This window comes from Haemaphysalis longicornis, unplaced genomic scaffold (genome assembly GCF_048455015.1).
Source record: "Haemaphysalis longicornis isolate Haplotype H1 unplaced genomic scaffold, Haemaphysalis longicornis Haplotype H1 scaffold_6, whole genome shotgun sequence".
Classification (NCBI taxonomy): domain Eukaryota; kingdom Metazoa; phylum Arthropoda; class Arachnida; order Ixodida; family Ixodidae; genus Haemaphysalis; species Haemaphysalis longicornis.
This window is the reverse complement of record NW_027526407.1, coordinates 113,926,891-113,951,447: the sequence shown is the minus strand read 5'-3', so window position 1 is coordinate 113,951,447 and position 24,557 is coordinate 113,926,891. Positions and strand designations below refer to the sequence as shown.

Genomic DNA, 24,557 nt, shown 5'->3' with positions numbered 1-24,557 from the left:
CCAAGAAATGCACAATATTCTTTCTTTAGTTTGAAAAAAAAAAAAAAAAAAGCTAACGTTAGCCCAGAGTGAGTATGCACTTGATTCTCCCTTTGGCATCCCCCTAAAAAACCCAGCCTGCCTACTCCATGGTGAATCTCGTCAAAAGGCTTGGCTACAGTGAACTAGAATGTCTTGATCCAGTGGCGCGAACGGGAGCGCTCTGCAGCGTTCGGCTGAAGCAAAGCGCGTCTACCGCCGCCAGGGGCGCCACTGCGCCTTCTCCGAAAACGGTACCGCGGTTGAACGGGCAGTTGTTGGGGCGCTCGCCATCTATTGCCGGTGCCGTTTTGTAGTGTGGTACAGTAATTAACTTTTATGGAAGAAAGATGCTTACTTTTGTTGTCCCTGTACCTTTCTAGGAACGTTTTGTTGCTTATCAGACCCGTTTGAGCCATCGGGCAACGGCTACAAACAAAGTAGCGCTGTGTCGTCTGCTGGCGGCGCAGACGATACGAGCGGATGTGCGATGCGTTGGCGGCGCGCGGTCGGACAGACTCTCCGTCTGTTTATGGTCGAGGCCGGCGTTTCATTTTCTGAGTGTTTTTACGTTTCGGTGATGTTCCCCTAAAGAAGCAATTGAGGTATGCAATCGTCAGGAAAATAGTTATTGCGAGTGCTGTCGAACAGAGGTTGGACAGGCCGGGTAGCCGCGATGTCAAAACGAAGGACGGACACCTATTGCTTTGCTCCGGGTTGTCACTAGTGGTTACCCAGGTGCTCCCAAGGCGTCTTTGTTAGCCGCTCCCCCGGACGACAAACTGCGCAACAAGTGGGAACAAAGTTTGGGAAGACTGGGCAAACTCTTGACCATATCTTCAGCCACTAATTTTGAGCCCACTTTGAGCGCCACTTTGAGCCCGAATGCATATTGCGGGAATACATCCATGTAATAAACGGCTGTGAAGTGCAACACGCGAGAAGCTGTCACTGGCTCCAGGGGCTGTACCCAACGTTTTTAGATTGTACCTACCATCCTGCCTCACTGTGCGTCGAATTCTGTACGGAGCATACACGCGGAAGCCGCAAAGGAAAAGGCGGGCAACAACAAGAGTTTCAGTTTCGGCAGCCAGCAAGAAGCCACGACACAGCTAAAGAGCCGAAAAAGATGAGGTGCGCCCGCCACACCACGAGGCTTCTCTCTCTCCGCAGGGCTCATCAAATGAAGTCGCAAGTTCTGTGGAATGGGATGCTTTCACAATTAGCCATCTTCAAGAAGTCAAGCTCCCTTCAAAGCTCTGGGGCCGGCTAAATTGTGCCGACGATCGAAACGTTCTTTTCGCTACCACATACGAAGAGAAGAAAAGCTAGAAATTTTTCACGAGAAATCCGTGCTCTTCTATCCACATGACGACAAAGTGTCGCGCAAACATTTTTTCGCGGTGTGTTATGCGGAAGCGGTGAAATAGATTCCCTAGCTGTTGCGAACAGTGTGCTGCGAGAAGCTGACAGCACGTTCGACCTGCAAAGGGGCCATGACGGCTACGGGGTTTAGTGATGTATTGCGCGCTAACACCGAAGCTGCGATCTCAAACGACCACATTTGGAGACGCTGCTTTCAGCACTAAATGCCTGGAGAAACTTTCCTCTGAAGGTAACTTGTTCATTGCAAACTTAGCTGCTGAGAAAATCAGCCGGGTGCTACTGGACGCGTGAATACTGGGTATAATTTGCTTCTGTAGAGGCACATTCACAAGTAGGTTCATGACGGGACTTTATTACAGTGAATACAAAAAATTAATTCCATTCGTAAAGAATTAAACATAGCAGTTGTCCGCCGGCAGCACATCGAACGCGTACGCTCGTATCGATCGTCTGCGCAGGTAGCAGACGACACCAAACTCGATTTATAGCCGTTTTCCTAGATTTGCAACAAAACGTTCCTAGCAAGGTACGGGAATGCCAGACGCGAGTAGCCTTTTATGTAAAGGTTAATTACTACCCAATATCGGAACAACGCCAGCCATAACTACTGCCGATCGCCTGAAGTAAACGACTGCCGCGGCGGCGCCTCTCGAAGAGGGCGCAGCAGCGCCACCTGGTGTTTTCTACACAGAAGAGCACACCCCTGCCTCGCCGTTCGCGCCACTAGATCATTCTAGTTCACTATAGGCTTGGCTAAGCAAGAAGTTGTTGGGCAGCTATTGGGCCACCCTGCACTCCCTTCCAATCACCATTGCACAGCACCGATATTACCGGGCAGCCCTGATACCATGTTGCAAGAAAGTGAAAATAAATAAATAAATAAATAAATAAATAAATAAATAAAAAAGAAAAGAAATCACTGCACTCACTTGTCGGGAGCCGTGACGTTGACCTCGAAGATCTCCGGGCACTGACTGCGAAGCTCCGTGTAACTGCACGTTGGGAAGAAGAAGGAGATACAACCACAGGGTTTGTGACAGGGTGGGTCTTCAACATCCAGCACTGATTTCATGTGCAAATCAAGGAAGGAAATACAGTAAACCCTCGTCACAAGAGACACTCAAGGGACCTAGAGACACGTCTCTTGAAACCAAGGTCTCTTATGACCAAGTGTCTCTTGTTAACAAGTGTCTCTATGCACCATCGAGTGGGAATCTGACACGAGGGTGTGGAGACGTTATTTTACTTCGCCCGTGGATACTGTATGCAGGGTGCCTTATGTAATTTTAGCTGAACAATAACAAAAAAAATCTTTAAATCTGCACACACACACGCACACAAATGACGAGTGTGTACCTGTGTGTTCACCAAGTGGGTACTGCCAGAAATACAGTGGAACCCCGATTATACGACCTTCAAGGGACCGCGCGAAAGCATCGTATGAATGGGGTGTCGTTAACTGGGGTGCGGGGTATATGGTGCCATAGTAGATGGACTCACGCGAAAAGTGGGCTGAGAAATTATTTAAACTACTATATTTAGAGGTTTCTCTTGTAATCTGTGAACCTTTAGCTGAATTCCTAAGTTCATAAAAAAAGAAAACGCCTATTTTGTGCCTCCCTACCCTCCGTGGCGTTCCCTTTAGCGCGCCAGCCATGCAAGTGTACCACACGACCGCCATGCCGACGTGATGGCTTCTCACTTACATCTGGAAGAAAATACCCTGTCTTATTTCAGTGGAAGTTTGTTTGGGTCCACACACAGTGCAAGGCGTTAATCTGACATCCACTTCTCGTCGCTTGCCCACTTTTCATATAAATAAAGCAGCACTAAAGGTAATTGACGAGTTGGTTTTGTCAATCAATGAACCTCACAAAGGCACTACACATGCTGTGAAAAAAAGAAAAAGGAAAAATGAAGGAAAATGAGAGAGATGGCTAGCTGCTAGATTTGTTCATATCTCCGCAAAACAGCTTTAGTGAAAGAAGGAGCAACAACAAAGCCATAAAAGTTGTAATCCTCACGGCAGAACGATAGCTTGGTTTGCACTCATCATTCCTCTGATGCTTCGAGCATTGCGTCATAAGCAGGTTTCAACTAACGTTTCTGTGTGTGCATCTCCCTTGAGACTGCGATGCCATGCACTGAATTTCCGCACAAACATCCAGTCAACTTTTAAAAGTTCCTGATCAGGACAATATGAGACACAATGCATTTAATGCCATTAGCAAATGACATTCAAGGAAACTAAGAGAACGAGGCTTAGCAAACTTCATTTACAAGCTGCTGAGGAGGAGGCAAAAGACAGGACATTTTAACACCGAAGCTGTTTAGAAAATTGTAATTGTTCATGTCCGCAGTTAAAAATACGAAGAAATTGCGAAACGCAGGCCTCGCAGTGTGTGCCCGGCAGTTAGTTGAAAACAAAGACGGCTGAGAACAAAGATTTTATGGCAGGTGAAAGGTGACGTGAATCAATCGTTAAAGGAGCCATGAAAAGGAAAAACAACTCCGTTTAATTTGGAAGAACTAGGATTCAGTATCTCACTCAGCTCCATTACAGTCCCAAAAGATGTTTTTTCACGAAAAAAAAGCTAGACGTATTTAAAAACTTTCAAATTTTGCGCGACAGCGACGTGTTATGAGCAAGAATGACGTCATACGGGCCAACAATAAAGCATAATTTTCAGTGCATTAACTGCACGTTAGCATTCAAGTGATGCGGTCAAATGGAACTAGAGGCCCCATTACAGACGTCCAGTCATGTGTCGTCGCGACAGGTCAGTTAGACAGCGGCGAATCGCACAAACAGGGTTCCGTGACGTCATACAAAAGTTGCGGGAAATCGGCTAGGGGGTCGCGACTGCTTCACGCGTTTTCTTTCATATCTCCGTTATTTGTTCGAAGATTGCGATGATATTGGTATCATTGTTATCGGGACTAAGCAGTCTTTCTAATACGCCCAACTTGTATTGTGTCTTCATGGCTCCTTTAACAAAACCAAGAGAATGCCTAGGACACGTGCGTGCGTGCCTCACAACAACCACCCAGCGTCCCCTGTGCACATTGGTCAAGCCAAGCATACCCACCTAGAAAGATTGGCCAAGATTGGCCAAAACAAAAAACTCCAGAGTTCGCCGTAATCGTGGCAACACTCGCTCGGAACGAGAAAGACATGTCAGAGCGTAAGCCCCTCCAAGGTGACGTCCAATGATTATCACTTCCTCAAAAATGGAAGAAGCTTACACTTGTAGCAACAATGATGGAGTAAAAACCGTTGCAGCAGCAAAGAAGAAGCAACTCGGCTGGAATTGTGGAGTTAAAACTGTCGTGGTGATCGTGAAAGTTGCACGCAGCTTCGCTACCTCCAAGTCGTACGCGTTACTGTGAGCTTCCTTCATTTTGGTTTCCTTCTGCATTGTGGTGTATAAGCCTCTTAGATAGCGCCTCTCAGCTCCCGTGCCTGCTCACGCAGGCACAGAGCATTTGTGCAGCATCCTGCAAAAAAGATAGACGAAGGTCTTTGAGAGACTCACACTCGTTCGCCAAACCCGGGAAAGCAGGCGTTGCCGCCCGTGAGGAGGACGTTCTTGAGCATGTGCGGCCGCATCTCTGAAAATGGAAAGCAGGAAAAGAGAAGGAAGAATAAACGAATAAAACCGTTCATCTACAATGGGTTCTGAAACTGCATTAAGCTGCTGGTTTTTGGGACGATAACTGAGCCCTTTTTGTAAGGGTTGCATGGACACAAACACACCATCAGGGGGGACTGTCATAGTCAGGACTTGCGTGATTCGGAGAGGATTTATTTTTTCCTACGCGTGTGAGGTACGGTAAGGGGCACGAAAACTTGATTAGGGATAATTTCAGAATAACAAACAGCCTTCACGCAAACGGAACCTACTAGGTAACGGAACAATGTCAAGCATGAGAGAAAGAAAGAAAAAGAAAAACTCCACCCCGAGTGTGTAGTTCACCAACCCGTCTGGCACATTAAAAACGCCTATTACGAGAGAGAGGAACTTTAGGCAAAATTCCTATTTTTCCCTATCTAACAAATAAGCATAAACTAAGGAAAAGGGAGCATTTTAAGCAATAGTTTATCGTGCCTATAAGTGCCTGCTTGGATTGTATGGGCTTTTTAGCACCTATTTTGACTATATGGGGCTATATAAGCTTTGCAGCACCTAAAAACGCCTCTTTTCCTTTATGTGTGCCTGTTTTAGTTTTTCGTATTGACGTCCTGCAGGGACTGTCTTGCCTCAGAAGCCCGCGACGGGGTGTTTGTCACACGCCATTAGCCAGAAAAATCCACAAGCCATGCCCATCAGGTAGAGAAACAGAAACCGCACATGAGCCGCCGCCACCTCGATCTCGCCACATCAGCCAAGTACAGGCCCGTACGCAACGATTATGCAGCCAATCTCACCGTCACCCCTGTCCACACGAGCTGTTTCGTTCTATGGCTTTCTGACGAAGAACAGAATAGCTCAGTTCTGCAGAACAGAATAGCTCGGTAATTTGTATGGAATTACTGCTCTTCCCAGTAAAATCTATGGTATTCATCGGTGCTGCGAAGAGCTGATCTTGTGCTCTGTCAATGAATCAATACCTGCAATTAAGATCTCCGTTTGACACACAGTTGCGTCTTCAGCAGCAGCTACCCCATAAAAAACTTGGCTAAGATCGGAAAACTAGTATGAAAACATTCGCCGTTGGAATCAACAGCTGCACAGTCCCGCCAACGCACTTCTGCGCCGGCTGCGCCTGGCCTCCGGGCTGCCACACCGCCCACGTGCACTTCTATGAAACACAGCAGCGGAAGCAGTCGGCGCCTTTTATCAATCTCGCTTTGCAGCACTCCTATTCAGTGGCTCGCTGCCATGTGATCAAGTATGTGCGAACAGCTGCGCATCTACCGCGCTTTAGCAAGAGAAACAAAAAACGCACATAATTGCTGTGCTGCTCTCACGACTACGGCACTCAGGCCATACCAACATCGTCCACGTTTCTATGCAATTGTGTTCCAGCACTTCATAGCAAGATGATGACGAAACAGCAGCAAGCCCTGCTGCTTTTGGACAACTTCAGATAATTCTGCTGCATTGAGCAAGCCATATTCAATTATGGGGGCCGACGGGTCTTCGGGGCCGAAAAACAGACAAAAAATCGTTTTCTGAAAAATGGCATTTTGGGCATCCACGGCCATTTTTCTATCAGTCTGCAAATTTCCTCATCAAAAGGCACCACATTTTATTGCAAATGGCATTTTAAAGCGCACCCTACAGCTCAGTTCACGCAGAATTCAATGGTGAAACGGCCCTTTTATTGCAACGCGAATCTAGTGTTTTGTCGAGGGATATCTCGGCACCCAGAGCAGATACAACTGTAATTTTTTTTTTTGCTTCTCATGCCTACACGTATAAAGAATACAATGATGGAAAGAAATTTTTCAATTGGAGGCTTCGGAAAATTATTATTGTGTTCAATTGGCACCACCAGTGAGCCATTTTGGCAGAGTGTGGCAGGAGTGAAGTTCAGGGCGTTGTAAAACGACGAAAAATAGGTGAATCAGAAAAGCCGTCCCAACGTTGCATTCTTTAGTCATTTGTCTGTGTAGGGGTGATTGATAAATTGAGGCAATAATTTGAGGCAATGCAATGAATCGCCAAAGCGATAAAGTGATAAATCAATCGACAAAGTGATAAATTGCGATGGGATAAATTGACAGGATGCGATGAATTGACAAAACCTTTCTGGAATCAGAGTGTGGGATTTAACGCATCGAAGCCACACGTGTGTGTTAAGGTGGGTTTCAAGGAGCTGGGGATTTTTTAACCTCATGCACCGAAATGCCGGGCACGCAGGTGCTTTCGCTTTTTATACCCCCATCAGAAAAGCGGCCGCAGCACCCGGCATCGAAAAAAACCCCGTTCTTGGTCTCAGCAGCAAAACACCTTTGTTAGTCGCTGGCCACCACGGTGGGTTAGACAGAGCGTCCGACTATCTAGCGGATACGGATAAATGGCCTTGCAGATGTGCCTTGCTGAAAAAGCAAGGTGGTTTATCCTGCAGCGAAGCTGTTAATGCAGCTTTATTCACAACCTTCCAGGATCCGACCTCTTAACAATAGAGGCACCCCCTCACCCTCTCTCACCTTTGGGCAGGGTGTCGACTACGTGGTGCACGGCCTCCGGAATGCCCATCTCGTGGATGCCGATGTCCGATGGGTGGAACAGCAGCTCGGGCACCATGAACCGCTCGTTGTTCAGCCGAAGGAGCTGCGAACACCCACGGGTGAACATTGAGGGAACAGGGTGAACAACACAGAGAGAGAGAGAGAAATGTCTTCAGTAGAAGTGTTTGAAGCAGCTAGATTTGCAACAAAAAGCAGCTGTACGTGACGGACACCATATCATTTGACAAAGGGTCTCACACCACAAGAAAAGGACCAATGTAGTGGCTGCTTGAGCATTCGACACCATATCATTTGACAAAGGGTCTCACACCACAAGAAAAGGACCAATGTAGTGGCTGCTTGAGCATTCAGAATGTAACCAACAACTCCTGCGGTCACGTCACGAGAGTAATTTGTGGGGCTGGTATTATATCACGAGCACAACGCATCTGTTATTAACAAAACAACACAAATGTAGTTCATGACAGCATCTTTACTCCCTTAAGTTGTTCAGCAGGGTTAAGTAGCTGTCAGAGCAATCAGCCTCATAGGCAGAAAATATTTCCGCCAAGCTGGGGGCATGGCGTGTGAGATACATGGTTGGAAAATCTTGTCCTTAGAATCGCCCACACACCTTTTAACTAGGGGTGTGCGAATATCAATTTTTTAATTTCGAAGCGAATTCGAATAATAAAAACAAAGTTCGAATCGAATCGAATATTTTTCGAATATTTTTCGAATACGAATACTTATGTTTTTTTGTAAAATTAATGTTTTCACCAGCTAGAGACACAAAAACTGCAACTTTATTTCAATACAAATCATACAAAGTAAAATTAGAAATTACACAATACCACTGCACTCAACAGGTTAAGGTCTGCACTCACTTAAATGTTAACATGGAGAAAGGTTAACTGCTCGACATGTTCGGGGAGCAGTGACAACCTCCTGCTCGTCACGACTCCACCAGATACCGAAAGTAGCCGCTCACTTGAGACACTAGTGGCTGGCATGCCCGAGCCCGTGCACCATAGAGATAATATACCGACTCCGTGCACATTGCCGCGCGCTGATACAGTAAAATCTCGATGATACTAATCTTGCAGGACCGCGAAAAAATATTCGTATCATCCCAAATTCGTATGAACCCAACACAGACCAAAAAATTTAGGGCTGAAAAAAGTTTTCGTTTATTTCTTCTCTTACTTTCGCGTGAACAAATTCGTGATTTTTTCTGCTTTTTTTAACCCCCATGTCGCAAAGCAGTTCTTTCTGGAGCACGACAAGCTTCGCGCTCGTCTCCTCACTCGCTGTGCCCAAGCTCGCTACACGCCGCAACAGTCAAGCGTGAACCGCATGGTGCGTTTTTGCACGCGATTCGCTCGCCTCGGCTCTGCGAGCGCTGTATTTTCACGCCCGCATCGACGATTTCGCGCCCGCGGTAGCGCCTACCTCGGTCAGAAAATGACGCACGGCGCGCGCGGCAGAATGGAGGAGCCTGACTACTTGCGATGAGATCGAGACAGCCGGCTTGGCTCCGCCGGAGATGGTTAGGCTTAGCACCCCGGCAAATATTTTACGGGCGCTTTCTGGCGGCGCGGATGATGTTTTATAGTACCGTTTTCGCATGCATTATCAGCTCCTTTGTCGCACAAGCAACTTCGTGTCTCCCTTGAGCCGCATTTTAAAGAGCGGTTAGAAACGGTCGCTCAAGCGCCCGCGCCACTTCGTGGCTGAGCCGACGCCATGTTGACGCCGCCGGCCGCGCCGCGCGCACCGTGGGGGTGGTTTCCTGGCGGTGTCAGCGCGCGTTGGGCGTGCGCAGAGCGTTTTCGCGAGCAGAAAACAACAGCGATACAGTCTGCGAAAGCACGTACCGTTCGCCGTGTATATGCTTCGCGACTTTGCTGCTGAGACACGCTCTGAATTTATTTGTTTTTTTTTTTTAGTTTTGGGTGGTTCGAATATTTCGAACCATAAAAGTGTCGTTCGAATCGAATCGAATATTCGAAGTTTCGAATATTCGCACACCCCTACTTTTAACTCTTTCGGGACCGCTCCCATAGGCCATCCATTCCCATATGATCGATGGTTTCGCGAGCCTGCAGAATACAAATTTTCGCTTGATGGAACATCCAGCGACATCTAGGAGATAGTTTGAAAACTGGAGTTTTCTCTTTTGTGAAGTTTCTTTTTTTATCGGCAGGCGGCAACGCATCAGATATTTTATTCTGACGGGCAATGGTTTTGAATGTAAACAAATACTCGCGCGAGCGCGATAAGAAATCCGCGTCGTCTCGTCTCGCATATCTTTGCCTTCTACTGTGGATTTTAACGATGAGAGTAACAGTGAAGAGTCGGAATGCGACTTTAGAGATCGGATTTCAGCTCAAGTGAGGATTCGGGTTTCAATTGGCTCTGGAGTAGGTATGTGCGCTCGAAATATGTTCTAGCTGGTTTATATTTGTTCGCTAGGGTGTTAACTACCTATGGTGGTGATCTCCTGCCCCAAGCGAAGAAACGGATCAAGTTTTCACCGAGGTGAGAGCCCGGCGTGTACCTGGGCGATGGCGTAGCCATGGCCCCAGTGCCAGAGATCACACACAAAACAAAAAAACCAGTTACACCTAGCCACATAAAACTTTCTCGATGAAGAAACAAAGCATTGTGTTAGATTTTGTATATCCTGAAATAATTTTATTCTTTTTTAATATTTTTATATTTACGCATTTTCTTTAGTTTCTTTATGAAGTTTTTACTTTAGGATTTTTTCATGGTGCTATCGTCAGTGTTGAAGTAAAACATGGTATTGTATGTTAAAGAACATATAATTAGCTGTATTTTAGTATATGCTAAAGCAGGATAGTGCCTTTGCTTTATGTAATAAAAAATTTGTAACGAGACCTCCCTTTTCCAACACTTTTTCCGGCGGCCCCGAAAGAGTTAAAACCTTCAGCCCAATGGGCTGTGGCTCTGACAGGTCACTGTGGAAGCCGTGAAATCATTGGAAATTTCTAAAGCCCTCATTCATTTTTATTTTTTTGTGTGTCTGCCTTCTCAGCCCATAGCCAACGCCATTTTGAGGATTTGTGGAGTGGAATTAACACCAGTTTACATGAAACCACGCAGCAACGGTGCTGGACAAATCCAGAAAAGAAGTATCACCCCGTAACTATGGGAAAAATGAATGTACAGTACTGATCTTGAATTCAATGCCTGTTGTCTGAAAAATTTTTAAAATGCTGGCTTTTTTTGCCAGCCCCTTGTTGCATTTACAAGTTTACTGTATTGGAACTATAGCTGTTCACGTAGGTGGTGGCAATACTTTGCTTTACACTAGTTAGTGTTGCAAACAGTGAAAGAGTAAATAAAGGAGCATCTAGTTGTTGCGCTCATTCAATTCTCTAAGAAAAAAATATAGCGTGCGAATTAATGGAACAAAGTGGACAAGACCAAACACAAGGTGCTCTGCACACACAGAGATCAGATGACCAGAGAACACGTGAAGGCATTCTACAGTGGCCAAGATAAGGAAATATGCATAAACCAAACCACATAAGCTTCGATGTCACTACGAAAAAAAATTGGCCGAGTATCTGCTCCTTTCGTTGCAAATGTCGTCAAAAGACGATAATCTTTGTAGACATTTGCCAAGGAAATGCCCCCCTTTGGTTTCCCGCTCACCTCTCATGCTGTTCCTATACCGTCGCACTCATCCCAAGGTAAACACGCTAAAGGTTTGCGCAAGGCAATTTGAATTTACCACGTTCCACTGCTACAGGCCGGGTTCCTCGATGCCAGCGCTGCAGTACGGCGGAGACGCACGTGAATGGAGGCAGCCGACTACAAGGTTTATAGAACCGCGTGGCCGTGCTCCACGTGCGTTCCAAGCAGAAGGTCGAACCTAGCTAGTGGAACCTTTCGTTGCTGTTGCCGCGTGATTTTTCATATGCAGCCAGGAGGCGGCGGTTTTCTGCAGTAGATGTAGAATATCATTTGCTATCGAAAAACCAAGCATCCTTGAATTTTCAAATAAAGGAACAGTGTAAATATCCCTTGTGTACTAATTTGCTGTCTTATATTTGCGTAATGTCTTGTTCTTGTTCAACAAAGTTGTCAGGTAGGAAAATATAAACCGGGCTTAGACGTTTACATTTGGCTGCGAGTATATAAGACTATTGCGCAGTAAGCATTTTACTTTGGCCGGGTGGCTGAATCGAGTCACAGACACAGACATACAGACAGACCAAAATTTCTGGGTTTAACTTCCCAAGAAAGACTATTGTCTTTAAAAAGACAACTAAATCCTCCATTTTACGTTTACCTGACTAGCCATCCCTTCCACAGAGCTGTTTGCTTTTCAGTGCACTGGTTTCTCTGAATGTGTACATTCTTGCCTCTATAAATTCTTTGTGTATTCCAATTAAGTTCCAGCTGTGAGTGACGCTTGCGTTGCGTCCCTTTCTCTTAGTCCTGTTCGCTTGTGTGCTGTAGTTTTCCAAAGATGCTCTACCAACTGGCCCAACTTTCCGCCCCATTAGTTTGCGTCGGCGACGAGCTGTGTGCTGAACAGAATACGAGACAAAATTAGCCATTCTTATTTATGCAGTTTTGTCTGTGCATAGAAAATACCTTCCGTATAGAGCACGCCACTGATCCAAATGTTCCATTTGCGAAGCCCCATTTCCCAGGGCACACACTCACTCTTTCATCGGCCAGCTTTTGACATTGGACAACCCACTTCCACTGTCACATTGGCACTATCTCTACTGCTTTGTAATCACAAAGTGACAACATGGCGGAAAAAAAAGAACAAAAAGAAAACCTCCAGAAATGAATTCGAAGAATGCATTACTTTCACAAAAGCTGCACCGTATGTTACCACACATCTCTGATACATAAAAGGCATTGTGCATGCTTTAGCCCCGTCTAGTGCTGTGTGGTCTTAACCCAGGTTGATGAGCGCAATGACGGCCTGGACATCCATTCAATAGAAGCCAGGCTCTTTCAACGTACCGCTAAAATATCGCTCGCCAAGTTTTGTTTACAGCAGTAACAGTGTCCTGATCTTGCAATACCACTTCAGCCGATGTCAGCACTGTCGTGATACAGAGGCCCCTTATGGCAATGCTGGAACCTGACATCTCTTTTAGGCATCACACGGTGCCTGCAGTGCATATTCAAATTCCGCTTGTACAAAGCACAGTTGATTAACAATCAATAACCAGGTGCATGGCACTGTCTGTTTGTTCTGGGTGGAATTTTAGGTGCATCTCTCTGCGGTAGAAGTGGGCTTGAGAATTTTGGAGCAGCTTTGGAGAAGTAAAAGGAGACTTTTGCAGCAGCTTTCAAGCACCAAAAGGTGAATTTTGGAGAAGAACAAGTCTTTTTGAGGGCAGATTTCTAGGGTCAAACATTATTTGCTTGCCCATTTTACATGTGTGGTAATCACAAAACAATACTCCAATCGGGTTTTTCTCAAAATGCGATCAATACTGAGCCAACCACTTTTCCAAACAAGTTGGAGAGATATACGTTCCAAGAAATAAAGCATCACGGTTGACAGAGCAACAGGTAACTAAGAAAAAAAAAAAATGACATATAGGTGATGTTGAAAATATCTCCTATATTTTACGCAAGTGAAAAATAAATATTCCTGTTGTTATAACACCATTACACTCAAGAAGATAAAGAGATAGGTGAACTGGTCCCTCTTGCAGGTAAGATTAAAGGTCTACTATCATTCTACACGTAATGAGACTCTAGACCAAAGGTCTCAAACACTCGGCCTGCCGATTTTTCAATTGTGGCCCAGCCCACTTATGAGTGTCTTCATTCACTTATTTCTTTTTTATTTTTGTTTTTGTTTTTTTAGTGAATGCGTGAGTGCGTACTTGCTCGCATACCCAAGGATGTAAATTCCCAGAGACCACTCGAAAGCACGTCAAAAATCGTCTTTACATCTGCATCCTGGGAATCAGTATCGATATTTTTTTCGAAACTTAACACCAAAATCCATACAGAAATGACCCGGCATGTTTACAAGATGTAAACAATGGCTTGTTTTTTTTTATTGTTTGTTTAAATGGCAGCGTTGGCTGAAATTTTGTTAGTCCCCCCCCATCCTTCCTCATTTCAACCTTCTTTGATGTACCAGCCCTTGCGGTACTAAATTTCGTAACAGCAGCCTGCTGACTGATGTGAGTTTGAGAACCCTGCTGTAGAAAAATAAAAAAAAAAAAAAAAATGGAGAGGAGAAGAAATTAGGAGGAAAAGAAACTAAGAGGAAACAAGAAATAATTTGAACTAAACCTGACTAGACTCCGGGGAAATTTTAAAAATGATCACGTTCACAAAACGAAAGAGGAAAAATTGTCCTAGCATATTACACCCCCCCTACTGATCAAGCAAGATATGCTTCTATTTACACAAAAAATACTGTTCAGCTGCATTGTGTTGATCAAAATACTGATTGTCTCATCATTTAGCAAGTTTTTTTTTTTAGTGTAAACAGTGAGCTTACGGACGTACAAGGAGGGGACACGTTTACTCGCCCCCAAGAAAAAAGCAGTGCTGTATGGCTAGACACACCCACCGAGCCGATAGCCTGCAGACAGCTGCTAGCTTAAGAGAAAGTCCCCTTGTCCTTGTGCCAGGGCCACTTCCTTTTAACTCATCCCGTTCGACACGAGACGGTGGCACCTAACCATCGGAATGGCAGGTGCACTTGCTATAACATAAAATGGTCCGAGTGAACAGTATAACTACTTTATTCTTTGCTTTTGACAGGAAGAGGAAAGATTGCAACGACAGCTCATGATGATGCATGCTTCATGGCGCAGCACGCTGTGCGGTGAAGCTGCAATTAAGGCCTAAGTTTGCGCATTACCTGCACTCCACATTCACTCCCAAGCCTTGTGAAATCGTGCCGACACGCGGAGAACAGAAACTGTCACAACCGACTCAAAGCTTTAGTCCTTTAGGTAGCACACCACAGCACGCCACATCGTGAGTGACAGCTGAAGGAATGAGTCCCATCCCACAGTCGCCGCACATTTCACGACCCCACCTAGGGAGCAGTTTTGCCGCAATACTGCCTTTCGGAGCAGCACCCCTGATCTCCTGCCAACTCTGACAAGTTTTCAGGTGAATTTCTACAAATTCTGCGAGCTCTTTATTAGAGCAAGGATTGTGCGAATATTGAGAGTTTCCAGTAACTCACCAACAACATTTTCTATTCAATTCGACTTCCAGCGCACTTTCCACGTTTGAATGTAGAGAATGACAGCAGAATAAAACTTAGCTGGACAGTGGCAACACAGAATTTCTTAAAATTCACCGCGCAACACACACACCCTTGGGTTGGCTTTTCCGCACGGCACTGCAGCTGGGGCAGAAAGCCTGCCATGCACAAACCACACACCAAAGGCAACAGAGCTAAGTGCTACAGTTTGATGCTGCTTCTAGTGTAGGTAGAATCTCTAAGCAGAACAAAAATGAGGTCTGTCATTAATAATGACATAAGAAAGGAATTAGGTCACTGATTAAGGCGCCTGGCCCAGGCAGCCACTAGTGTGCCTCTTTCTACTACAGTCCAGCCCACTTATAACAAACAAATTGGGGAAATGGAAATCAGTTCGTTATATCCACTTTTTGCTATATGTGAACATAAAATATATGTGTAGAAATGGTAGCAAAAAACAATAGTTTGTTCTTCACAGCCATGATTTCATTAAAACTGGCTTAGTTATAAGTGGGCTATACTGTATATGTCAACTGCTTTCCCATTCTGTCATAACCTGTCCCCTTCCTATAATCCCCTGCATAAGTTTTTGATTGACCACTGCTGTGTCAACTAACAGGTGTGTAAAATACTGACCACAATTTCTTTTTGTTCCCAGCTATGTTTAGAAGCTAGCCAACCACGAAACCAAAGGCACAAAAATAATCCATTTGATTCACGGTCAGTTTCTTTACTCATATTCTATGAGAAGTTGAAAAGTTCCCATTCACACACCTTTAAATAAAGCTTAACAAAAGATTTAAAGTACACAAAATGACAGATGCAAATAAGGTTTATCCATTATAGTAATTATTTGGCTGCGTCTAATCTCATGGCAGCCGTGGGAATTACATCCAGGATATTCTCACAGCAGTTTCCATAAAAGCTGGCTGGCCTAAAATTTGCCGAATAATATTATGTCCCAACGTAACCTAACATACCATAACCTCACCGAATGTAGCGTAACCTAACCGAACGCGTCATAACCTCCCCAAATCCAGCCCAACTGCAACAAACCTAATCTAATCCAGCCCAACGACACAGAACACAGCCTATATTAAACGTAATTCAACCTATTCTAGAAGTACTGTGCGTCGATCTCTTGATATAGTAAAAACCAGAGTAATAAAATGAATAACAAAATAACGATGACCGAAAAATTCTGAATGCTACACAAAAAAAAAAAAAAAACATTGCAACTGTCGGACTCGAACTTTAGCCTTCTCATTTAAAACCAAGTACTATACCCAGGGTTCGTACGGGCTTCAAAAGCAAAAATTCAAGGGTTTTCAAGGAATTTCAAGGACCAGAAAACACTATTTCAAGGTCCCCATTTTATGTTTTATCTGGGATTATTTATAACTTTTTCAACCCAATGCAAAATTTTGTTATTGCCCAATACCTAAGAACATTAATGCACATTTAGATAGGCGCTATGGGTTCATGAACGCTGTCCCAGCTTTATTTTTTATTTCATAGTTTGTATTTAGAGGTTTTTCTTTTTTCTTGGTGTTTTGCTGAGGCTGCTTGATTTCAAAACTTAGTTAATGTTGCCTGCATCTCCTGCTTTGTCAGCAAGAGTATCAGCTTAAATTAACTCAGCGAGTGTTGCTGCAAGGCAAGATGAACTATGTACACGTCCACCATTTGCACGTAAAAGCAAACGCAGATGGAGCGTATGATGCACAGCAAATATGCAATGAGCGGCCGCCCACAGACTAGATGGAACATGCAAGATAGAGAACAGAAGCCGGCTTTCACGGGATTGTATCGTGACATGAATTCTACTGAGGAGTGCTGCTCCCAATGTTGCCTCGTAATAATGAGAATCCACAACTCGTAATTTCACGCAATACACTGAAACTCGATTGTTACAATGTTTCTTTACATTTTTAACACCTAAAATCCACGACAAACACGTCAAATTTTTGTGAAAAGACAGGGCCATTGGTTCTCTCCAGAAAAATCAAGGGTTTTCAAGGACCCTTTAAAAATTCCAGGAATTTCCAGGCCTTGAAATTTACACTTCTAAATTCAAGGGTTTTCAAGGTTTTCAAGGACCTGTGCGAACCCTGAGTCACCACAGCGCTACAGGGCCAGCTGCAAACACGACTTTTTAGCGAATATGTATCCCATAGAATCTCCGTGTAGCGTGTTCAGCCAATGAGAGGCGACTGCCGTGAGAAATTTCTGACGGTAATTCGCACGGTTGCCGGGATAATAGCAATACCTAATTATTTGGCTATTAGTCAGCTTGCTCTGTGCAGGCAGCACTGCAATTAAGAGCCAAGCTCAGCTTTTTCTAATGTGTTTGGGGAATGCCACAAAGGGCATTTCTGTGTGCAACCACTGCCATTTATTTGATTCTCTTCCATTTACTGTGCACCAAATTGATTTTTTATTTTTACGAGCTGCCGCCAACTTAATCTTTCTCCTTCGACACTTTCGCTTCAAAGTTCAATGTGCCAACATTGTAAAAAAATTATGTGTAACCACCCTGCTAAAATCCCTGTAATGGCAAGTGCAGTATCAATCAATCAATCAATCAATCAATCAATCAATCAATCAATCAATCAATCAATAAATAAATAAATAATAAGTTGACTACCCTCTTGCCACTGTGCTTCTCAATCTCTCGTAAGGGCAACAAAAAACAAAGTTAAATCAGACAAACAAGTGTAAACATGGGAAACGAGCGTCACAATCGCGGGACAAAAACACAACACATCAAGGCTCAACTTCAGAGAAAAAAAATTAGACCATTAGTCAACAAAGAATTCCACACTACAGAACAGAAAAGCACTAAGGGAAGCACCTGACACTTTTGGCTTGAAGCTGACTAAGCTTACAGCGAATACTTGACGCCAAAATAAGCTAATGAATTTTTTGCACTTCTTTTCTTCGTATGCTAACTACATGCCGCTAAGCCTGAACCCCCCCATCGAGTGACAATTTCCCTGCGACAAAGATTTCACAACTTTCCGCCGATAAGGTCGACAGCCGTAATGGATGGCTCCTTTGTGTTAAGGCAGCGTGTGTGCCGTTGACAGCTGAATAGCCCCATTGTCAAACTGTGAGCATCGCTTACTTTTTGCTTCTGGTGCTTTAAACACAGCCGCAACAATGCTTTTGAAAGCACTAAGTGACCTATCTCACAGATGCCGACGCTGCTTTTTTGAGACCTTGAAACACCACAGGATTCGACTGTGTAGTAAAATGCGGACTTGGGCTGGACTTGGGTGCAGAGGACAAACAACAGGGTGTAACACTGGAGTAACACTGGGGCAGAACTGGGGGAAGACACAGAATTCGCTGCTAGAGCTAGAGGAAGACAAAATTTGGTGCAACGTGTCAGTAGTCGCACAGAAAACAAGCGTGGTAAAAAACAACAAAAAACATAGGGCGAGGCATAGACAGGACAAGCGCTAACTTTCAACAAAACATTTATTGCAGAACCAGCGCACATAAACATGTCTGGCTAGCGTGAAGGGAGGAGGAAGGGAAGGGAAACATCAAAACGGTGGGTGAAACAAGAAAAACAGTGACGTACCGCCTACGACAAGAAATCGAGCTCAAGTTTCGATAAGGCTACAGACGGCTTGTTTTCTGCGCGACTATGAACCAACACGCCCAAACCTTTTCCCTTCTGAAGTGTCAGTGCAGAGCAGTTACAGCAGTATTAAAGCAAAGTTGGGCTGGACTTGAATTCAAAGGACAGACAACAACAGGGTGCAACACTGGAGCTGCTCTGGGGCAGAACTGGGGCGAGCGAGGGAACTCAGTGCAACACATCAGTACAGTGCAGGCCGAAAGATTCGCCCGTGCAGCAAAAACGAGACTTGGGTGGGACATGCCATGAAAAGGACAAACAGCAGGGGGTAACACTGGAGTAAGACGGGTGTAAGGCAGAGAATTCAGTGTAGTCACCTGTTCACTGTCCTTGGGCTTGCCGGTCGTCTCTTCGAGCGGTCGGAGGTAGCCACGCTTGATGACCGTGTAGTCGGGAAGAACGTAGTCGCGAGCTATTGTGTTCTCTGCGCCATGTTTCCTGCGAAACAAAGGCGGCGGAAAAAGGTCACGAAAAAAATGCAAGTAAAGCCATCGATGAAAACAGTTTCCACTAGACAATTTAGCACTCTGAAAGCCCCCCATGATGAGTTTCCCCCCTAGAATTGACATCTGTGTTTCTTTTAGAGGAACTTTCATTAATCATAGCTTGTTAGAATATGTGCCCTGATTGTGTTAATACGCTGAAGCAATTCAGAGGTCGCCAGATGAGATGAAAGTTGCAAGCCGCCCAATATAAAATTTCACGCCACCGACGAAGCTTAGCCTTTTAAATGCAGAGCATTTCAGTAACTCACGATGTCACCCGCGTTGGCGTCCGTAGTCCGCATCGCTCCCCGTCGGTCTGGCATTGGATTGGATTGGATTGGATTGGCTTGGATTGGATTGGTTTGGATTGGATTGGATTAAAGTGGATTGTGTTGGATTGTGTTGCGTCATAGCCGCTCCACGTTGCGTCATAGCCGCGGCAGGGGGTTCACGGCCCGTTTCACGTTTCACCATCGACTTCATCGACAATGTCTACGCGGGAAGAGAAGGCGGCGCGGCGGCGTGCTGCGGATGCTGAGCGCAAGCGCCGCAAGCGAGCCGCCGACGCCGAACTTCGCCAGCGAGAAGCCGCAGCCATTCGTGAACGTCGGGCGGCGGCGATGCGGGAGGGAAAACAAGCACAAAAAGAACAGAACTCCTGCTGGCGCAGTTTCAGGCAGGGGGCGCGCGAGCACTGCGAAGGCGGGAAATTTGAAATGCGTCGGGTGGTAGCAGTGAGCGGATAACGGCGCTACAGCCCATTATGGCGAATCAGTGCTCTGCATTTCCAACAGTTTTCACGTAGAGTGGAACGGCTGTTTTTTATGTTTTGTGCTTGTTCTATGCCATACCGAAATTTCAAAACTCTTTTGTTTCTCCACAGGTTTTAGTTGGTGAGGCATGCGTGAAAAATTGTAAATTTCAGTTTTCTCATTGGAAATAGCTGAGTATTCAAACAAAATCATTATTCAATTCGTAGTTTGGTTCGTTGATACTGTATCTGCACCACTACTGAAGTTATAAAATTTGAAGCTGCATGGATGCGAGTCACTTGGTACGAGTGCAAACCACTGAGAAGTCGTTTCAGCTGGCAGCAATAGCCATCGAACAGGTGCCTCGTAATATCAGGGGTGCTAGTAAGAATAGTGCCTAACACAAGCTCAACTAACCTTTTTTCTCTCCTAGGTAGACCAAAAATCTGGCAAGAAGGACGCAAAATAAGAAAACATAAGATGGTACAAGCACTAATGAACCATTTGGTGACCAATGAGCCCTCAGTACCTTTGTCATTTTATTTTGTGCTGTCACTTCCATCCTGCAGTACAGCAGTGTTTACTGTATTTTCCCGCATATAACCCGCCCCAAGAATGCAAAAATTGTAGGGGTAAATTAGACATGTGGATTATATGTGAGGTATTTTCTTCAGTGCAGCTTCACAGCATTGCATGGTATGCCGTGACGCCCCTACACCTGTAATAGCAACTCATCCACTCTCACCCCACTGGTAGTGGCCATTTTCCACACAGCTCAACAATATAACGACCCGAGAGAAAAAATATTGGGCAAGTCAGATAGGGTTTCCCAAAAAGTGTCGTTCAAGAGTAAAGAGTGTGAGTTCGAATAGTCAAAAACACCGCTTTACGCTATGATGATGATAGGTACGAGTTGACTTTTGTTGAAATGAGGCGGTGGCTTTCACCACACACTGTAGTCTACTGTTTAGATGCCTGAATTATTTTCATGTAGATTGTCTCCAACTTTTAACCTTTTTGCTGTAAGCGGGAAGACAGTACAGTGTGGAATCGTACGTGCAGAAGTGGAGGAAGAGGGCTTACGAGCTGTGCACTGTGACCCTAGGTTGTTTTGTGGCCCCAAGACTGGTGCCTACCCTGAACTAGAGATAATCTATGACTTCGTGTAGCGCAAAAAAAAAGTAGCAGTGGCTTAGCTTGGCTATGCCAGGATATACGTAGCGTGAGCTAAGGTTCAGCTCCCGTTCTCCAGCTGGATTGGATTTCAATCCAACACAATCCAATTTAATCCAATCCCATCCAGTCCAAGTCAAAGGCAATCCAGGCCAGGCCAATCCAATCCAATCCAATGTTTCTCGTGCTTGTGCAGAACGGCCCTTCATGGCACACGCGAAACCGCTCAACCTCGGCCAGTGTACCTTACGCTACAAAAAAAAAAAAAAAGACAAGGACACAGGGAGGTGATGGGCACAAGTCTGCTGGACTAGAGACACAGCTGTAAAGTTCATTAAAAAAAAAAAATTGCGCCCATCTCCTCGCGAGGGGGACTCGAGTAAATGCGTCGCATAGGGGGTGGGTGTATTGCGTTAACGTTTAGTGTTTGGGGAGTTGGTGGTAGTGAATGCGTTGTATCAGCAGCTTCTTGACGTAGTTTGAATGAGTCAAGGATATAAGGCGCGTTCGTAGCCTTTCATTCTGTGTCGGTTTTGTGGCGCAGTGGGAAGAGCATGTACCTCGCGTTCCGCCCGCAGGTAGTGAATGCGTTGTATCAGCAGCTTCTTGACGTAGTTTGAATGAGTCAAGGATATAAGGCGCGTTCGTAGCCTTTGATTCTGTGTCGGCTTTGTGGCGCAGTGGGTAGAGCACCATGTACCTTGCGTTCCGCCCGCAGGGTCGTGGGATTGAAACCAGGAGCTGATAAGTATTATTTTTTTATATAGTGTAGGGGGAGGGGTGCGGACCTGTTGTTGAGAGCGAGGAGGGTAGCGTGATGCGGGAGAGGAGGAGTGGGGGAGAGGGCTCACCTGCGCGCTGGGCTGTTGCGGACGGACGGCGGACACTACATGTGAGTTAAAGAAATGCTCTGCATTTAAAACCGGGCCATGTTGCGACAGCCGAAATTGCCCAAGCGAAGCAGCCATTTCGAGAACCAGGCCTACCTCGCGAGGTCTGTGCAAGCCACAAATGGTTGCACCGGTTTATGAAACAGCAAGGACTATCAATACGACGGAGGTCGTGCCAACACTTGCCAGTCGCTTACATCGGAAAGTTTGTCAGCTATCAATGTTATGTGCTCAACCTCAGAAGGCAACACGAGATAACTTATTTTCACAGGCTGGCGATGTCAATCAAACACCTGCCTATTTTACAGTGATTGTGTTGACCAACGGGAATATGGAATCGAACTGTACAGTAATGCTGCGTGCCCTTGCCAACGGTACTAAACTGCCACTTTACACTGTCCTGTGGTGGAAAACAATTTTTAAGGTAATGGTGACTGCCGGTGTGATGGTACGCGCACTAGAGACCTCTTGGATCAACAGCAACTTGGTCATGGACTGGATTAAGAAAGTGTGGGAGAAGAGGCCTCGACGCATTAGCCTCTTGATGTTTCATCGAATAGAGCATTCAAAGCACACATCAAGTGTCTTTATGCTGAATGGATGGCTGAAGGTTTCTACGACTTAACGCCGACAGGCCGCGTACATAGGCCTGATGTTGCGCTCTTTTGTAAGTGCATCGTCAAGGCGTAGAAGGCAATTTCAGGTGAGATGGTTCGCAAGAGTTTTAAGAAATGCTACATTACAATCAGAATGGACGGAGCTGAAGATGATATTGTGTATGATAGTGATGACTGCAGCCCAAGTGATAGCTCTAACGAAAGCACTGACTCTGCGTGATCGTGGCTTCGGCCGTGCAGAAAATGTGTTCAATATGCAAAATATGGGTAGGTTTTTTACATCAACAAATGTACCACGTTGCTTTAGTAGTAGCGTTGAGTGTTAGCCTTTCCTGTATAAAATGTGTAGGCAATGCGCCGGGATATTAATTTCTTTTTATTCGTGGACTGATAGTTGGGGTGCCGGTAATGCAGGGGCGGGGTTACACGCGTGAAAATACGGTATTAGATTCTAAGCTGTGCCTTTTCCCCTGGAAAACACCTTCCAAAGTAGCATGCGTGTTAAAATCGAGTATCAGCCAAAACAGCTCTAGTGCTTGCTTGTTGTTATTGGTATAGAAGGGCAACCGTAATCACCATTATGTTTGTGCGACTAAGCTATCTAAGACCACCCGGCCAGCAGCAATGCACGTCAAAACAAAAAAAAGCAAACAAACTGAGGTTTATTTCTTCTGCAGAGTGAAGGCGCATCAAAGCAATGCAGGCAAAAAAATAAACAAAACGCTAATTCACAGAAGGTAAGTGTGGGCATATTATATGCAAGGTACTGAGGTTGCTTGTTCCCATTGTGGGGGGGCTCCACGGGGCTTTGCGAGTGCTTCTTACGCACAGAAAAATTAAAGAACAAAAACTTCACGGAAGTGCAGAGAAAGTGACTCGCCATTATGGGCTGTAGCACCATTATCCGCTCACTGCTACCACCCAGCGCAATTCAAATTTCCCGCCTCCGCAGTGCTCGCGCGCCCCCTGCCTGAAACTGCGCCAGCGGGAGTTCTGTTCTTTTTGTGCTTGCCTTCCCTCCCGCACATGCCGCAGTTGCACTGCCACTTTTTGTCGCTTACTACTATCGTAAAAACCAACCCAACGAGCGTTCCTTACTAAATGAATGCGGGTGCTGCCAGTTAATTACACATATTTTGCCTCAAATGTACCTGTAGTGTTGTTTGCGCTAAACAACGAGGAGATGTATGACAAGCGCCAGCGGTTCACGAGTTTTGAATGGTTATGACTGCATAAACCGCTTGGTTTTCGAAGCCTCTGCAGGATGTGCTACGACGGAACGCCAGACTCTACCTGTGTCCGCTATCTCGCGGCACCGCCTGATTCTGGCAGTCGTTTGACTTCGACCGTGACAGCGAGCTACGACGGCAAGGCGAGCCCCTAAAGTGCTCTGCACTTAAAATGTTTTTTCCAAGTTTTTGCTACTTGAGTTTGGGAAAGCGGCCCCCGGAGCGGTTCAACAAAATCCATGCTGTGATTGGAGGGTGACGAGAGCCGTACCAGCACAATAACAAATGATAAAATGAAGTTCAGGCACCTATAAATGGCTTGTTGTGTGAAGAAAACTGCCCTCTTTTTTTTTGGTTCATTGTCCCGAAAATCGGGTATGCATTAGAATTTGAGGGTGTGTTGGATTAGAAAGAATACGGTAATTAATAAAAGCTATTATTTGTTTTATTACCTTTCCCGGGCCTCGCCAACCACCTGCAAACACGTAAACTAAGGTTTACAGAGCGAACAAGACATGCTTTCCTGCCACAATGCCCCCCCCCCCCGTCGGCCAATTCCCGCCATGTTAGCTGCTGTACTAGTAGCGCTACTTCAATGTGTCATACCAACAAATTGCTTTTCATAACAAATTCAATCTTTTTACACCACAACACGAGCAGTCTGGTGTGCACGTGTCTCTGATTCCTTTTTCTCTCCCGATGCCCATCCCACCCTCCTGTCGGCCAATCCCCCCCCATTGGTCACCTGGCCGTGTCCATGTGCTGGTTGAAAGAGTTGGAGACAAAGCAGGAGTCCTCCTTGACCTGGTTGACCACGTAGGTCTCATCCATGACGTGCACCTGCCGGTACGAGATGATGTCCTTCAGGTGGTTCGTCAGCGCCTTCCCTCCCAGGTTGATCCTGGTACAGGGTGGTACAGACGGGGTGTTACACCAG

The 24,557-nt window shown here is 45.5% G+C and overlaps 1 protein-coding gene across 1 annotated transcript in view; it reads right to left on the bottom strand.

Annotated features, from left to right (window-relative positions):
- Nucleotides 1–24,557, bottom strand: part of LOC144141126 (actin-related protein 6-like) — a 46,550-nt gene that overhangs the window by 5,763 nt on the left and 16,230 nt on the right. Inside the window, exons 6-10 of the mRNA XM_077672654.1 lie at nt 24,366–24,521; nt 18,792–18,912; nt 7,562–7,685; nt 4,941–5,016; nt 2,334–2,396 (exon numbers count right to left, since the gene is read on the bottom strand). Of these exons, the coding sequence (XP_077528780.1) occupies nt 2,334–2,396; nt 4,941–5,016; nt 7,562–7,685; nt 18,792–18,912; nt 24,366–24,521 (540 nt within the window). The remainder of the gene's footprint in view (nt 1–2,333; nt 2,397–4,940; nt 5,017–7,561; nt 7,686–18,791; nt 18,913–24,365; nt 24,522–24,557) is intronic.